Source organism: Chionomys nivalis, chromosome 3, assembly GCF_950005125.1.
Source record: "Chionomys nivalis chromosome 3, mChiNiv1.1, whole genome shotgun sequence".
Lineage (NCBI taxonomy): Eukaryota > Metazoa > Chordata > Mammalia > Rodentia > Cricetidae > Chionomys > Chionomys nivalis.
This window is the reverse complement of record NC_080088.1, coordinates 73,333,208-73,350,469: the sequence shown is the minus strand read 5'-3', so window position 1 is coordinate 73,350,469 and position 17,262 is coordinate 73,333,208. Positions and strand designations below refer to the sequence as shown.

The following is a 17,262-nucleotide window of genomic DNA, read 5'->3' as shown; positions in this document are numbered from 1 at the left end:
TTTATTTCTTTTAATTAGGTTTAGCGCGCCAGGCTTTCTAGCTAAAAATGATCCATTGGATACACATCTACTGCTTATTATATACAGTGGTGGGAGATATTTCTAATGGGGGTATATGAACCTGAATGAGATAACTGGCGCTTAGGACGCATCTCCTTTGGAGAACTACACTCTGTTGTAATAAGAATACACACAGTCTACTCGGTGGATGTACTGTACACAGCACACAAACGCTAGTATATCAGAATGTTTGCCCAGCAAATAACAGTTCTGGCTTCTGTTCTCCAAGCCCAATTTTCCACTTGGCCTGTGCCGAGCGTCATTGTGTTCACCGTAGCGGGCAAAGCTTTCTGTGTTCCTCCCGCCTTCCTTCGGGTGATCCAAATGTCTTGGGAAAGAAATCTCTAATTAATCAGGCTTCTTAATGGAAAGGGTTGTTGAAACCGAACACGAGAGGACGCAGCGATGAGCCCGGGTGAGTCTGACACGAGGAAATGTGGTCGAGTTGCGAGAGGCAAGGCAGTGCGTGAAGACACCAAACAATTCAGCTTCCCAGCCGGAAGATTTTCAAAACAGAGCTTAGAAGATGACGGAAGTTCCACGTGTTCGTAGCGAGCATCTGCAGGAGAGGGCGGAGCCACAGGCTCCTCCTCCCAGCTCTTACCTCGGCGATTGGGCTCCTAAGCTCCGCCCTGGCTGCGGCGCAGCCCAGAGCATGGCCTCTTCCCGGACTTCTGTGTCCTCTCCGGAGTTACCCGAGCAGAACTTCCAGTACCGCGAAGTCCAATACTGGGACCAGCGCTACAAAGATGCAACCGATTCTGGACCCTACGAATGGTTCGGGGACTTCGCTTCCTTCCGTGCCCTCTTAGAGCCGGAGCTGTGTCCTGAGGACCGTATCCTCGTGCTAGGTGGGTAGTCCCGGTGCTGTCCCAGCCAGGGGGTCGCTGGCCAGACCTTATCCGCTTTCTTCCTTCTCCTTTCTCCTGTACGAGGACACCCCGGTTCGGAGCCAAGACTCAGTACCTTCAGAATCCGTCTGTATTTAGCCAGGGCAAACAGACATAAGAGATCGTTAGTACTCTGGATAAAAGACTTCTTCAGTGTCCCAGCGAGGGGCATGACCCTGCCCCAGACACTGGACTGTGGACCTACTTCAAGTCCCAACATAATTGCCTGTGTAACATAGAACAAGCCGTGAATCCATTGTATGCTTCAGTTTCCATTTCTAGAAATGGGATTGCCATTTTTTCTGGAGCAAGTCATGTGCAGGCACCTCGAGCATAACACGGAGTTTTCTTTTCGCACCAGTGGGTACCCGGAACTATTGTCAGGTAAAGGGAGTTACTTCTCTGAGCTCCAGCTGACACTTGGTCCTAAACACTAGTAGGGTAGGATAACGCCCCTTGAGTCTCCTGGGGAATTGCGGCTGAGGTAGGTGTGTTTCTCCAAGAGAGAAGCTAGAATGTAAAGCAGATCTCTGTGAGGTCCAGCTCTCCCACTGTCAGCCGCTGGAAACCCTTAGAATGAGTCTGGATGAGTAGAGATGCCTTCCAAATATAGTTTTTTAAATTTTTATTCAGTAGAAGTCAGTATACATTTTGTTTTGTTTTGTTTGTTTGAGACAGGTCTCACTGTGTGGTACGGGCTGGCCTGGAACTCAGAAATCCACCTGCCTCTGCCTCTAAGTCCTGTATACATTTAAGTGAAATATTTGATAAAGATAAAGGATATCTCTTATACATATATATGTAAAGTATAAACATAACTCAATCTGGGAGTAGAACATGATCAGGACCAGAAAGCATAACATAGTGACTAAGAATTTGCACTCTGGGAGCAGGGAGTTAATGTAAGAAACTTGGCTTAGCTGGTATTGTAATCTTACACAAAATCTTTAAGTTTCTGTGTCCCCATTTCCATGCCTTAAGAAGAAAATGAGCTGGACAGTGGTGGCGCACGCCTTTAATCCTAGCACTTGGGAGACAGAGGCAGGTGGATCTCAGTTCGGGGCCAGCCTGATCTACAGAGTGAGTTCCAGGACAGCCAGGTCTGTTACACAGAGAAACCCTGTCCTGTTTCGGAAAATCAAAAAGAAAGAAAGAAAGAAAGAAAGAAAGAAAGAAAGAAAGAAAGAAAGAAAGAAAGAAAGAAAGAAAGAAAGAAAGAAAGAAAGATTAACTGGGTGTGGTGATTTACACCACTGGGAGGTGGGAGGCAGGCAAATCTCTGTGAATTCAAGGCCAGCCTGGTCTATGCAACAAGTTCCAGTACAGCTACATAGAGAGACCTGATTTTAACAAAACAAAACATAAATAAGGAAATGAGAACTTAACATATCAACATATCAGATTTTTTTGGAGGGGATGTTTTTCATGACAGGGTTTCTCTGTGTAACAGCTCTGACTGTCCTGGACATTGCTTTATAGACCAGGCTGGCCTCCAGTTCACAGACATCTACCTGCCTCTCTGCCTTTTGAGTGCTGGGATTGGATTAAAGGTGTGTCACCACTGCCAGGCTTACATACAAGATTTTTCTTAGTGACTAGATGAGCATGTGAACTATCGAGAACAATACCTGTCACAAAGCTTCATGTATTTTCAGAGTTTCCTTGTAGCTTTCCCATAACTTCTTCCTACCAGAAGCAAACAGTTTCCTGAATTCTGTGGTTATATACTTTTGTGTTTATTTGCAGATTTACCGTAGAACTATGTTTATCAAACTTTAGTGCCTTTCAAAATTAACTGGCAAGCTAGGCACCACCCTGAGATTCCAGTTCCAGGGAAGTCTAAGATGGATTTGGGGCATCTTTTGTCTTCTGTTGTAATAAGGTCTTGCTCTGTGCACTAACAGGCCTGAGGTTAGGACAGACTAGCCCTGAACTTGCAACCATCCTCTACCTCTACCCTCCAAGTGTTGGGACTTCAGATGGCCACAGCCAGCGCGGCTTCGGGAGATTCCAGCAATCTCCACAACTGATTGCCATGCTGCTGGTGGGCAGGACACTGCATTAAAGGCCCCCTGCCCCTGATTTTTTGTTTTGTTTTGTTTTTGTTTTGAGATGGGGCTTCTCTATAGCTTTGGAGCCTGTCCTGGAACTTGCTCTGTAGACCAGATCTGCCTGTCTCTGCCTCCTCAAGGGTCTGATTAAAGGTGTGTGCCACCACCCTGCGCATTAAACTTTTCTTGACTGGGAGGTTTTAGTTTTCTGGATAGGAGGGATGAAAAGTCTAAATGTAGAAGTTAAGGTTTTCAAGCGGGGCGATGGTGGCGCACGCCTTTAATCCCAGCACTCGGGAGGCAGAGGCAGGTGGATCTCTGTGAGTTCGAGACCAGCCTGGTCTACAGAGCTAGTTCCAGGACAGGCTCCAAAACCACAGAGAAACCCTGTCTCGAAAAACCAAAAAAAAAAAAAAAAAAAAGAAGAAGTTAAGGTTTTCAGAAAGCTTAGATATTCAAGATCTAATAACAGGACTCAGAATTTGGGGAGTCACCTATATTACATTTCTTCTCAAGAAATAGGAGGAGAACACCTGGCATGTGACAGACAAAATGCTGGGCCCTTCTGACTTAATCAACTTTGTTTGTTTGTTTGTTTTTTGAAACAGGGTTTCTCTGTAGCTTTGGAGCCTGCCCTGGAACTAGCTCTTGTAGACCAGACTGTCCTCAGACTCATAGAGATCCGCCTGCCTCTGCCTCCTGAGTGCTGGGATTAAAGGCGTGTGCCACCACCGCCCGGCAATTTAATGAACTTCTAAAGCTAGTAACAACTATTAAGAGTTACTGTAGGCTAGGGAGTCTATAAACCAGTTGTGAACATTGCCAGGTAGTAAATATTTTTCTGCTATAGTAATAGATACAGGTGATAGACAGTACATTAAAAAATTGATGCTGTCTAATAAAACTTTGTTTGAGACAGGGTCTCGTGTAGTCCTGGCTGGCATGAAACTCACCAGTAGACTAGTCTGGCTTCAAACTCACAGAGAACTATCTGTGTTTAACTCCTGGGTGCTGAGATTATGAGTGTGAGTCACTACAACTGCCCAAAACTTATATAAAAAAAGATACTGATTCTACTGTGAGTCATAGTCTTGGGTTGAGTTCCCCAGAAAAAATCCTGAGAAGTCATTCATCCAGTAGTAGCTTCCCGGAGAAACTGGTAGGAATGGGGAAAGGCGAGAAGATAAACAAAATTGTGATCTCAGGCAAAATTTCCCCAAGAGTGATTTCAGCCTGAAGCGTCACAGATGAAAACCGCTAGAAGCAAATACATACCAAAACCTGGGGAGCTACCAAAACTTACAAAAGGGCTACAGGGGTCTGAGGAGAAAGTTGACAGCATCTGCTGCCGTCATACACCATGCGATGAACTAAGGATGCTCTCTGACTTAGAGTTCTGTTGTCTTGCTATGCAGCAGGCAGGGAGAGACAATTGGAACTATGGAATGACTACATAATGAATTACAGGTCGTGCTAATGTAGCCCCCGCTGGAGGGTCACCACTGGACTTGAGCACCACTGGACTTGAGCCGGCCTCTTGAAAACTGGAAGGCAGTTGAGTATGGTGTTTAAAAACTCTGACTCGAGCCAGGAGATGGTGGCGCACGCCTTTAATCCCAGCACTCGGGAGGCAGAGGCAGGCAGATCTCTGTGAGTTTGAGGCCAGCCCAGTCTACAGAGTGAATTCCAGGACAGATTCCAAAGCTACACAGAGAAACCCTGTCTCGAAAGACCTAAATAAATAAATACATAAAATAAAATCTCTGACTTCGAGTGAGACAGGTGTGGGCCCAAATTCTGGCTCCACTTCTGACGAGGACTTGGAAAGTCCCTTATCTACGTTTCCTTGACTTCTCCATCTCAAAACTGGGGATGACAAAATACTATTTCTGCATGAATCTGTATTGAAAATAAACCGAGAACTCTTACACATTACTTAGCATCATCCTGAGCGTTCAGTGGCTATTAGCTGTAATTAGCTCCAGGGGAAGGCTAGCTGGGTGAGTGCTTGCCTAGCATTCTGGTTCAGTTCCTAGCATCACATGAATTGGGAATGGTGGTTCACACCTGAATGAAGTCCCTGGGCTCCAGAGGTAGAAGTAAGGAGACCAGAGTTCTAGCCAGCCTATCCAAAAAGAAAGAATTTTTTTCTTTTTGGTTTTTCAAGACAGGGTTTCTCTGTGGTTTTGGAGCCTGTCCTGGAACTAGCTCTTGTAGACCAGGCTGGTCTCGAACTCACAGAGATCTGCCTGCCTCTGCCTCCCGAGTGCTGGGATTAAAGGCGTGCGCCACCAACCGCCCGGTAAAGAAAGAACTTTTTAAAATATGAGTTTGTTGTTGTTTTTAAAGACAAAATTTACTATGTAGCCCAGGCCGGTCTGGAACTCAGAGATCTGCCTGCCTGTGCGTCCTCAGTGCTGGGATTGAAGATGTGTGCTGCCAAGCTTGTTTTTGTTTTTTTGAGGCATGGCATTATATAACAGAGGCTGGCCTGGAACTCATATGTAGATGAAGCTGGCCTTGAATTCCTAATCTTGGGATTCTAAGACACAGATAGATAAGGAGTCAAAACAATCTGGATCCTATGTAGGAAAGATCCTTGTATGGAACCTGCCGAGAGCTGCTATGTAGCCAGCCCCATCCTCAGCCCAACACTGGCCACAGGAAGACCTATAAGAGACCAACGCCTCTTTCAAAGCAGGTTGCCGACTGGGCTGTGCATCTGCTTTCATAATCTCCACCTCCCTCTCCTTGACCCTGCCTTCTTAGAGCCTGCTTTCTTTTGTTAGTGGTGGTGGTTTTGTCTCACCATGTAGCCCAGGCTGGCCTCCAACTCACAGAGTCCACCTGCCTCTACCTCCCAAGTGCTGGGATTAAAGGTGTGAACCACCATATACCTATCTTAGAGACTGCATTGTAGAAATTTACCCCAGACTCTCCTGCTCCATACCTTACCCCCCAGGACACTACTTGTTTCTCAACTCTTCTGAAGAGAGGCTGTGGTCAGTATCTCAGAAGTTCTTGGCAGTTCACCTGAAGTAGGGTCAGTTGCCCACCTGTGTGATGCTAGTCTGTCCTTCATTGCGTTATATGGTAGCTGTGATACTGCATTTGGTCTTCCTGTCAGGGTACAAGCTGCTGGACAGCACACACCTAAAACTAACCAAAACAAACAAACACCCCGGGTCTCATGTAGCCTAGGCTAGCTTTGAGTTTGCTGTGTAGCCAAGGATGTCTCGTGATCCTCTTGCTGGGCTTACAGGCATCCACTACCACACTCTGTTTATGTGACATTGAGGATCCAACTCAGGGCTTTGTGCGTGCCGGGAAAGAACCCTCTTCATTTAGCTCCCTCTCCAGAGCAGGTACTCTATCAGCAGAGACCAAAAGTGTCCCATACTTAATGTTTAGTACAGTGGATCAGCTTCTCTGCATGTCTCTACCTAGTTTTCCCTTAGTTCATTAATTCTGCCTTGGACATCAGAAAAAGATTATATAACCCCTAATGTGACATCTTCCAGGGGTTGTTATATTCCATGATCCTCTGAAAGGTTAGAGATATCATTAGTGTAATAATAATATGGTTCTTATGATGCCAATATTTTACACATTCTGAATTTGAGGAATTGGAGCCCCAAGATTCAAATGATTTTCTGTGACTTTGTAACTAGGAAAGTAGAATCCAAATCTTGAGTTCCTAGCTCCCCCAGCAACTCCACAGATGATTTTAGCTCTCAGTTTAGTGCATTGCATCTGTCGGTAGGCTAGCTACTGACTGTTCTTGTCATTCTCTCAAATGGAAATTCCAAGTTCTTGGTACTGAAGCAACTTACCCTAGTCCACATAGCTGAGAATGAGAGATGATTGGTACCCAAGTCTGTGTGATTCCAAAGCTCAACAGTCTTCTCTACCCTGTTGCTTTAAGTACTTGGTGCTGGGTCAGAGGATGAACGGAGAGAAAACGGAGCCAATAGTGGATAAATCACCATAGAGCGCGAGAACCAAAGCTAACCCAGCCCTTCTGCTGCCCACTCCACCCCATGGCAGGCTGCGGGAACAGTGCTCTGAGCTACGAGCTATTCCTTGGCGGCTTCGCTAATGTGACCAGTGTGGACTACTCTCCAGTCGTGGTGGCAGCTATGCAAGCTCGCTACGCCCACGTGCCCAGTCTACGCTGGGAGACCATGGATGTGCGTGCGCTGGACTTCCCTGGTGGCTCCTTTGATGTTGTACTCGAGAAGGGTACACTGGACGCCCTGCTGGCTGGGGAGCGGGACCCCTGGAATGTTTCTTCTGAAGGTGTCCACACTGTGGACCAGGTGCTGAGTGAGGTGAGGGAGCAACAGGACAGCAAAGACAGAGACCGAGATGCTGGGGAGAGGGGCTGGACTTTCTAGAGCCTGGAAGATCTCAGAGACCAGAAAGTAAGACTCGAAGCATGTCACCTTCAAAAGTAAGGTCTTCTGAAGAACAGATGAGACTGGAGCGACCAGGCTCACAGGCCAGTGGTTGGATGCTGGCTGGACATAGGGGGAGGTGGTAGCCAGGCTCCAGACGGGTGACGCAGGCCTGGGGAGTGAGGAGCTGAGAGGAAAGCTGTACCTCCTGCATGACCATGCCCCCTCCCTGTTCAGAACTGAGCCCTTATAGAACAGCCAAAGGCAGAAGGTGGCTTATTCTCACAGAAAGCCTGAACGACTGGATATGGAGTAGTAGCTAAGGTTTGATTAGGAGGTCACTGTGGGTGGTACTGACCTTTGAGAACCTGGAGATGATTCCGCACTGATGGCTTCTCTGTCTGCCTTGCAGGTGAGCCGGGTGCTGGTTCCTGGAGGCCGGTTCATCTCAATGACTTCTGCGGGTCCCCACTTCCGGAGCAGACACTATGCCCAGTCCCATTATGGCTGGTCACTGAGGCATACAACCTATGGCAGTGGTTTTCATTTCCACTTTTACGTCATGCATAAGGGCAGAGAGCTCAGTGTGACCCAGTTGGCCCTGGGGGCCCAGCTCCTGTCGCCCCCCAGTCCTCCTGCCTCACCTTGCTTCCTCCAAGACTCAGATAATGAAGACTTTCTCAGTGCCATTCATCTGTGAGACTGGAAGCATGGTCTCCAAGCCCTCCCTGCCTTTGTACATTAAACTCCTAGGGAGCTGGAATTCCCAACTTGGGGCTGCAGAATTGGTTACTGGGCACTCAAATTCCAGAGGTCTCATGCATAAAACAGTGCTGGTGGGATCGAGCCCATATCAACCAATACAGTATGAGTCCAACTAAGTCCCAAATCCCAGGTCTCTAGCTTCTAGGTTGTTTTGTTTTTTTCCTACAGGGTTCCTGCATCGCCTCCAACGTACAGTGTCCTGTGATTTTGTTGAACTTTGGGGTAAAGTTCAACACAGTTCCTCTGCAAATCAACTGGCCTTGGATATTCCTATCCAATCTGAATTCCTTAAGAGGCTAAAGATCTTGAATTTAGATTGCTTATATTTCTGATCCCATTTCAGCCCCAACACTGGCGACCTGTCCTGCTTAGGCTATAAGTGTACTTAAGGAGGCCGTGTAGTTACGATCTTTCCATACAAGGGTGCCCTCCTAATGCTCACTTGCTAGCACTTCCCCACTGGGAACTTGCACCCAAGATTGTCCACACCTGTCTCCCAGCAGACTGAAGTAGCACACACACATGCACACACACTCACACACACGGAGGTCTGTGTTTATTCACACACTCCTGTTACATTGATGATGGAGAAACATTTTTACAAAGGACAACCCTGGGTTGAAAACATCTTCAGGTCCACAGGTGTCATCCAAAGGTACTGAGCAGTCCCCATTTGGGTTCCCAGGGATAGCATGAAGGGGTCCAAGGTAAAATCAGATCTGGGCCCTTAAAAGGTGATACCTTGGGAGGGAGGAGTCTCCCAGTGAGCCTCCTGGGGTCAGGTTTGGGCAGACTGGCCATATGGTTAGTTACCATGTTGGGGGCTTGTCCCATCCCAGTCTCAACACCTGTCCTATCTGCCAGGCGCAGAAGAGCATGGCGGAGGCTGTGGGGGAAGGGCACAAACCATGAGAGGAGCCAGTAAACAAAGAATTGGATATAAAAATACAAATGTGCTGAGGAAGTCCCTTAGAAAGAGGCTGGGGTCACGCCAGACAGGGGTACAGTCGAGGAAAGACCCGGAGGGCTAGGCTGAGGTGGGTAGGAAGCTCATGCAAATATGCAGCCAAACCTCCCTGGCCGCGCAGTCCGACGCCGCCGCAGCTGCCCGGGCTGCAGACCAGATTGATCGGAGGAGGGGCGGGGCAGGGGAGCCGTGCGGGAGGGGGCGGGCTGGGGGCCGGGGGTCTCTGTGTCGGTTCCGGTGTGCGGGGTGGAGCTGCGGCCCGAGGTTCTAAAGTGCATGAGTGCGTCGGCGGGCTCCGGGCTGGTCCGCACCACCACTACCGCCGCCGCCGTGGTGCTGAAGCGGACAGCTCCAGAGCGCCTGGCAGCGGCGGTAGCAACACCGACCCCGCGGCGGCGTGGCCCTGCAGCCCCCGCCCGCAGGCACCTCGGCCCGGGAGGGGGTGCGCCGGCAGCCGCATCGCCGGCCCGTGCTCCTGGCCGCTGCGGGGCTGGGCCCGGAGCCCGCCGCCAGAGCCGGCGCGTCTACACTCCGGACGGAGGCTTCTCCCCCATCCCCTTCAGCACGTCGTCTATCCGGTCATCCTCGATCACCACTGCGCAGGGAGAAAGCGCATCAGCCGTGTGGTCTCGGGGGGCGGCGGCGAGAGTGGGGCCCGCGCAGATCTACTCTGCTGGCTATGTTCCCGCGACACCACTCGAAAACCTATGCCCTCCCCACCCGAACTCTTCTGCGGACCCTACCTGCTACCAGACCTGGGACCCAAACCTCCTCCCTGTGTGGGAACAATCCTCTTCCAAAGATTCCCAGTGCGAACCTTCCCGTCACCTGAGCCTTCCTCCATCTAAACTGATTGGAAATCTCTCCTTTCGACAGAGACCCCCCTCCTCAAACTGGGCTCAGATGAAACTGCCACCTGGTGTGTAACCCTCTCCTCCACCTGAATCCCCGTCCTGATGCTGGCACCCGGAGTCCCCTGCCCGTGCAAACAAACAAGACAACCGAACCCTTGGCCTCCCTGCCCTCCAGTAGCATCCACCTACTCATCTTAGCCCAAGGAATCGGCCCACCATCCTGCGTTCCCAGTGCCAAGCAGCCCCAAATACCCTAAGCGGCCCCTCCCCCTCGACCAGGAGCCAGGGCTCTTTTTCCAGAAGTGGCGAGCTTCGAATCCGGGACACTGTATTCCCGGGAGAGGAAAAGAATGGGACAACTCCACAGCAGGGACCCTCCCCACCCCGGGCGGGTGCGCAGCTGGCTGCGCTGGTCTGCGGCAAGAGCGGCTGCCACTTGACGGGAACGGCAGCCTGAGGACGCCGGGCGAAGGGTTTCTGGGTCAGGCGGCGACTCCGGGCCCGGGCCGCGTACCTCTCTTAGCTCGGCCGATCTGGCCCAGCTTGGGGGGCCGCTTGGCCTGGTTGCCGGCGAAGAAGGAGTTGGTGTCCTGCAGGCGGCAGCTGAAAGAGAGGTCGGAGCCCTCGGGGTCTGCGCCAAAGCGGCCCATCTTGTCCTCACCGTAGGGTAGGATCTCGGACATGGCGGGCACCGGGCGGGCTAGGGACTGCGGCGGGGCACGGGCAGAGGCTAGCTGCCGGACCGGCCCTAGCTCAGCAGGGGAGCCGGCGGAAGGATGAAGTCATACAGCATCCGGGACTGCGGAGCCGAGCGGGGCCTCCTCCCCCGCGCCTCCGCCTCCCGGGCCGCTGGGCAGGCGGCGGCGGCAGCGGCGGGGACCGGGCGGGGGCGGGGCGGGGGCGGCGGCGGCGGCGAGAGCGGAATGACGATGAGCGCCCGACTGCGGCAGAGAACGCCAGGCGGGGCGCGGTGGAGGCGGGGCGGGCACCGGCCAGCGGAAAGAGGCGGGGCCCAGCGGTCCGAGCGAGCCCGGTGATCCCTGGAGCAGCCGTGGGAGGTTCCCGCGATGTGGCCCGGAATGGCCGCCACGTGGGCCCGGGAGGACCGCAGCGGCCGGTGCAGGCGAGAGCTAGCCGAGAGTGGGTAGCCTAGTGCTTAGGGGAGAAGGGGAGGGTCGGACTCCGCGGCTAGGGAAGCGCGCCTAGGAGCCGAGCGCCAAAAGCTGGGGGCGCGGCGGGGCCTCGGAAGGCGGTGGCCAGACTGGCAGTGGACACGGCCCGGACCCTGAAGGGCGCCTGGAGAGGGCGGAATACGCGTGAAGACAGGGGAAGGTACCAGCCGACCGGAGCGCGGGAAGAACTCGGGCCTGGGGGTGGTGCCACCGTGGTTGGCGCGTCCTTGTATCCTAGATGCTCGCAGGTCTCCAGCAGCAACTGGTCAATTTGTATTCAGCTGTCGGCATCTGTCAGTCTACGTCTGTGCATCTGATCTGGTCTCTGTGTAGGGTTTGGACTTTCTATATCTGCCCCCACACTTGGCCCCTGTATGAATACCATCGGATCTGTCCCCACTAGACTACGTTGCGGCCTTTAAGTAGGATCTTAACACCGCAACCGCAGCGCGCAACAGAGTAGACTCCCCACAAACCCTAGGCCCGCTCTTGGCGCCAAAATCTATACTCAAAGCGCCAGTCGCTCCACGCGGTTCCCTCAGCCCTGGAGGCTCGCTCTAGCTGGCAGTGTGGGAGAAATGAATGGCAGCATCGCGGCGGGCGCCCTGGATGCGGATGACGCAGGGAAGCCCGGAGTGCCTGAGTACGAGGCGCGCGCTAGTAAGCGTCGGGAGGGACAGGGTGTCCCCCGCCCTTGTTGCTGAGGCCCAGGGTAGAGTTCTCACCCCCCCCCCCTTCCACAGATCAGAACGTGTACTCTTCCCTTTACCTCTTTCCGCCCCCCAAACCCCGCCCCCGCCCGGCTAGCAGTCAGCCGCCGCGTCACCGGCTCTCTGGCGCGAGAGGGCTCTGGCGCAATCACTGGCCTTAGGAGAGAGGGTGTGTCTCATTCACAGCGAAGAGCTGGTAAAGATTCTGATGACGCCGTTGGTTCTGTCCACGTCCCAAGCAAGACAACACCTTCCCTTTAGTCCGGCCAAATCGTGCAGCTAGTGAGATTGCTGGGTGCTGGCTTTTCTCCCTTCAGCACCACTTATTCAGGTGTTAATTGCAAAGACATCTGCTGTGAGAATGGAGCCTGAGAGGTAGGGAGAAGGTGCGAGGGACTGCTCCCGTGTCGGGACTCAGCCTGATCAGAGGTTTCTTCGAGCACTCCTGCCCTCCGTCCTCGTAGCTGGGAGGGGGGGGCGCTAGCTAGGCCCTGTGATGAGAAGGTCCCTGGCATCTGGAAGGAAGGAAGAAAGGAGTAACTCTGGGTGGCTAGAGAACCCAGAACGCCTCCCTCCCCTTGGAAAATGCACAGCAATGACTTTTAATCCATCATCTGCCATTACCGGAACGACCTTGAATCTAGTACCCAATGCTCACGGTTTTTGTGCTGGTCCTGGTAGCCTTGGCCTTTCATCCCAGCATTCAACGAGGCTGATTTCCGTGAGTCTGAGCCAGCTGAGTCTGCATAGTGGGTTCTGAGCTAGCCAGGGCTACATAGTGAAACTCTCACCTGAAACAAAAACCGAAAAAGGAAAAAAAAAGCATTTCTACTTGTATAACTTTAGAAAAACAAAGAAAACCACACCAAACCTTGGCTGTATAGCCTTCATCTTACCCAGTGAGAATGTGTCCTACGCACCTCTCTGAGCTGGTACTCTAATCTAAAACACAGAAAAACACAGAGAAAACACAGAGCCTATGCGTTGGTCCTGAGCTAAACTGCATTGTTTCAGGAACTGAGCAGCCCCTCACCTAAATTGTGGAAGAAGGAGCCCTGGGGGTTCTTGCCAAGGGTGGATACTGTATGGGAAGTGAAACAAAATTCTTCTCTAGAATGAGAGAGATAAGGATAATAATTTAACCTAAATTCATTCATTCATATTTTTTTAAAGACAGGGTCTTACTGTGTAGCCCGAGCTAGCCTGAAACTTGTTATATAGCTTAGATAAGCCCCTCCCCAGCCTTCCTCCAATATTTCTGGGAGTACAGGGGTGTGCTGCAACACTCAGTTGGTTAGATTCTTCTGTTTTCTTTGAGACAGGGTCTCACTATATAGACCTGAAATTTGTGTAGACCAGGCTAGCCTTGAACCTCCCAAACCTTAAATAACTGTCTTAACTAATCTATTCTTGTCTCCCTGTGCGTGCTGGATTGTAGTTAAGCAAAAGACCCAAGGGCAGAACTGTAAAGACTTCGTATGTAAGTTCCACTTCTGTCATCCAAGTGTGAGGAAAGGTCCTTATATGCTGATCCTCTACTCAGAAGTTTGATGTGTTTCATCCCTGCTTTGATAAAATTTGAAGTGTTAATAGCATTTTGAATATTTTAAAATTGAAAATCCCTCACCTGGGGCATAGTAGCACACGTCTGTTCCCAGCACTCAGAAGGCTAAAGAAGGAAGATCTCACGCTGCCTGTCCTACATAGAGAGTTCAGGTCCAGCCTGGACTACATTGAGAACCTGTCTCAAAAAAGCCCAGGACTGGGGATGAAGTTCAGCGATAGAGCATCTTGCACAAAAGGCTTGCATAGGGCTCTGGGTTGGTTCCCCAGCAGAGAAAATAAACAACAAAACCCCACTGCTGATAGAGCCCATTTACCATGGATAGAACTGGAGCCCCAGACACCTCAGTTGACTTTGATAGATTCATGTAGTGATTAATGAGTCTGGAGTCTAGATTCAAACCAGAATCCTGCCTTATATTTACTATTTGATTTGGGTCAAATTGTAAAGCTTCCCAGTATCTTATGTTTCTCGCCTGTACTACAGGACAATTATATTAGTGGGATATATTTTTATTAGATTGTAAAGATTAAATTAACAAGGAAAACATAAAGAAATGGTAGCTGTTATCATATAGACCCAAAGAGCTTGGAAGTAGGATCAGGCTTGTTTAAGGACTCAGTAAGTAAAGGCACGTGCTATCAGGATCTGATTTCAATCCCCGTGATGGAAGGAGAGACACCCACAAGGTGTCCCTCTGACCTCTACATGTGTGCTGTGGCATGTGCAAGCATGCATATAATAAATAAATAAAAAGAAATTAATATCATCATTGGGCACATTCATACCAAACTTTTTTTTTTTTTTTTTTTTTTGGTTTTTTTCAAGACAGGGTTTCTCTGTGGCTTTGGAGCCTGTCCTGGAACTAGCTCTGTAGACCAGGCTGGTCTCGAACTCACAGAGATCCGCCTGCCTCTGCCTCCTGAGTGCTGGGATTAAAGGCGTGCGCCACCACCGCCCGGCTCATACCAAACTTTTTTTACATCCTTCTGACATTTTTTCAACCTGTGCTGCATGTATTTGTTTATTTTGCTTTATAAAAATGAAAATTTAAAAATCCCTTTCTCTCTTAATTTTTATAGCAATTTCTCCTATCGATTATTCCTCTTCTATCATTTGCACGTGCTGCTCAGTGTCCCATTGTATGGATGTTGGAGTTATTCAACAAGCCTTCTATACTTATGCATTATTTCCTCCCTACTTTGGAGGTATTATAAATAACGCTGTGATGAACAAATGTGGGGAAAAAACCAATATTTTGAAGCTCTCCCAGTACAGAGCAGAGCCTAGTTCTCCATCCCTGAGCCCGACTCTGACCACAGGACTGGCTTGCCCTGTGGGAACACTAGCAAATGGGAAGGGAGCCAAGGTGTAAAAAATGGCTGGGCACTGGAGCGTGATCCCAGCTTTTGGGGTCTGTTGTTGTTGCTGCTGTTGGTGAGAGCTCTAATGATGAATAATCTTAGCTCAACTTTTCTCTTCTTTTGTTATTTTGATATAGTATGGTATAGAAGAAGAGTAACTACATAGGATTTGGTCGTCCCAATCAACGTCCACAAAACAAATAAGGCCATCTAAGTATTCTAGACTATCCAGCCCCCGAAGAGCCATCCAGTTAAACCACTGAACATGAAAAATAATAGTCCTTACTTTATTTATTTTGGGTTTTCAAGACAGAGTTTCTCTGTGCAGCCCTGCCTGTCCTGGAGCTCGCCCTATAGAACAAGCCTGCCTTTGCCTCCCAAGTGCTGGGATCTTATTTAGTTTAGTTTTCATGTTTAGTTCTTACTTTAACCCATTAAATTTGGTGTGATTTGTTCTGGAACAAAAGCTATTTGATTGACATCTTTTGGATAACATTTTCTGACATAATTTTCTAGAAGCAGGTCTTCTGGATCAGAATGAGCACTCCTTTGCACCTTTCATAGCACAAAGAATATCTGAATTTATAAGCTAACAATATGCAGAGTGTACAGAGGTAACCACACTCCCCATCTTTGTCAGTACTGACCATTAGCGTTCTTTCCATCATGACCACACTGTCGTTGGAAATTTAGGAGTGAAGGGTCTGCCCATTCTCCCTTCATTCAGATCAATTAAAAGAAAGGAAAACTGGAGGGTGGTAGAAGGAAAGCCAGGCTTGATGCTATATATCTAATAAACCAAATACCCTGGGCACTGAGGCAGGAGAATACAAAGTTTGAGGACAGCCTAGATTACATCCTCCGACCCTGTTACAAACAAATAAATGAATGATGCATAGAAAAGGGAGAACAGAGAAAGGAGGAAAAAATAGAGTAGAGAAAAATGGATGATAAACATAAAGGGAAGAATTAGATAATAGAAGTGCTTTTTTTTTTCTTTGACTCTTATAAAGGCCTTAGCTTGGCTTGTTTCTTGCCAGCATTTCTTAACTCAAATTATCCTGTCTATCTTTTGTCTCTGGGATTTTAGCTTCGATATGCTATATTCCTTTCTTTACTTCTTCTTTTTACTTTCTTCGAGACAGGGTTTCTCTGTGTAGCTTTGGAGCCTGTCCTGGAACTTGCTCTGTAGACCAGGCTGGCCTCGAACTCACAGAGATCCTCTAGCCTCTGCCTCCTGAGTGCTGGGATTGAAGCACTATCACTACCCAGCCGGCTTCTTACTTTCTGGCTTGTTGTATAGCTGAGTCGCTGGCCCCTTGGGTCCTCCTCCTTATTCTGTTCCTTGATCATCTCTTCCCAGATTTTTTCTCCTATTTATTCTCTCTGCCTGCCAGTCCCGCCTATCCTTTCTCCTGCCTTGCTATTGGTTGTTCAGCTCTTTATTAGACCATTCAGGTGTTTTAGACAGGCAAAGTAACACAGCTTCACAGAGTTAGACAAACGAAATATAAAAGGACGCAACACATCTTTGCATCATCAAACAAATGTTCCACAGCATAAACAAATGTAACACATCTTAAAATAATATTCTACAACAGAAGTATCTCCAAGTTTCTAATGCATGGCACTTTAAAATGTAGATAGGAGCAGTTATGGACCTAAAAACTGATTTTGTACGTGAAGGAGACATGAAAAAAATTTAAGCTCAGTATTAGTGAATCCGAGAACACTATAAAAATACTAGATTCTTGCCGGGCGGTGGTGGCGCACGCCTTTAATCCCAGCACTCGGGAGGCAGAGATAGGCGGATCTTTGTGAGTTTGAGGCCAGCCTGGTCTACAGAGCTAGTTTCAGGACAGGCTCCGTAGCTACAGAGAAACCCTGTCTTGAAAAACCAAAAAAAAAAACAAACAAACAAAAAAAAAAACTAGATTCTTGTGTGCAGGTAGTGGCGTTTAGTTCTCTGAGATAGGAATGGTTGTTTTTGCTTTACAGGCAAGGAAAATTTAGTGTTGTCCAGTAATTTGATAAAGATGTCAGCTAATAAGAAACGGAGCCTAGATTTGATCCCACCGTAGCCTGGTTTTGAGGGGATAGGGTAAACTAGTAGCAGTAGTGTTGGGGAGTGACTTCCTTTTGGTTCATATTTCCAATCTGCCTTCCATATTGAAAGAGTCAGAAGCCCTGAATTTGGATCCTCCCTCAGCCAATTAGTAGCTGTACCACAAGGATGAATGAGCCTGAATATGTAACAGACCTAGAACAGCTGTCTTAGTTACTTTTCTATTGCTGTGACTATGACCAACACACCTTACAGAAGAAAGTCAGAAGAAAGTGTTTAAGGAGACACTTACAGAAGAAAGTGTTTAAGTCAGAGGGTGACTCCAGGGCCATCCTGGTGGGGAGCACAGCAACAGGCAGCAGGTGCTGGAGCAGTGATGTGAGGTTACAGTCCAGAAGCAGGA

At 49.2% G+C, this 17,262-nt stretch overlaps 2 protein-coding genes across 6 annotated transcripts in view; one reads left to right on the top strand and one right to left on the bottom strand.

Annotated features, from left to right (window-relative positions):
• The first annotated feature begins 61 nt into the window (after window positions 1-61).
• Ece2 (endothelin converting enzyme 2) overlaps window positions 62-17,262 on the top strand; it is a 37,371-nt gene continuing 20,170 nt past the window's right edge. Inside the window, exons 1-3 of one of the 5 annotated variants that reach the window (XM_057764426.1) lie at window positions 62-911; window positions 7,049-7,332; window positions 7,811-8,573. In XM_057764426.1, coding sequence (XP_057620409.1) covers window positions 587-911; window positions 7,049-7,332; window positions 7,811-8,098 — 897 coding nt within the window. In that variant the 5' untranslated portion in view covers window positions 62-586 and the 3' untranslated portion in view covers window positions 8,099-8,573. Of the gene's footprint in view, window positions 912-7,048; window positions 7,333-7,810; window positions 8,574-10,512; window positions 10,652-10,992; window positions 11,317-17,262 lie in introns of those variants that run through there. The other 4 variants (XM_057764427.1, XM_057764423.1, XM_057764424.1 and 1 more) reach the window with 4 other exon arrangements.
• Camk2n2 (calcium/calmodulin dependent protein kinase II inhibitor 2) lies at window positions 8,703-10,880 on the bottom strand. Its single transcript, XM_057764428.1, has 2 exons — window positions 10,499-10,880; window positions 8,703-9,725 (listed from the first exon to the last, which is right to left on the bottom strand). The coding sequence occupies exons 1-2, from the start codon at window positions 10,665-10,667 to the stop codon at window positions 9,655-9,657; spliced, it is 240 nt and encodes a 79-aa protein (XP_057620411.1). The 5' UTR covers window positions 10,668-10,880; the 3' UTR covers window positions 8,703-9,654.

Bases quoted from the DNA above. Each gene is read 5' to 3' on its own strand.
- Camk2n2 (XM_057764428.1), bottom strand. From the start codon at position 10,667: ATGTCCGAGATCCTACCCTACGGTGAGGACAAGATGGGCCGCTTTGGC. The intron at 9,726-10,498 runs GTACGCGGCCCG...CTCCCTGCGCAG, and splicing joins GATCGGCCGAGCTAAGAGAG to TGGTGATCGAGGATGACCGG.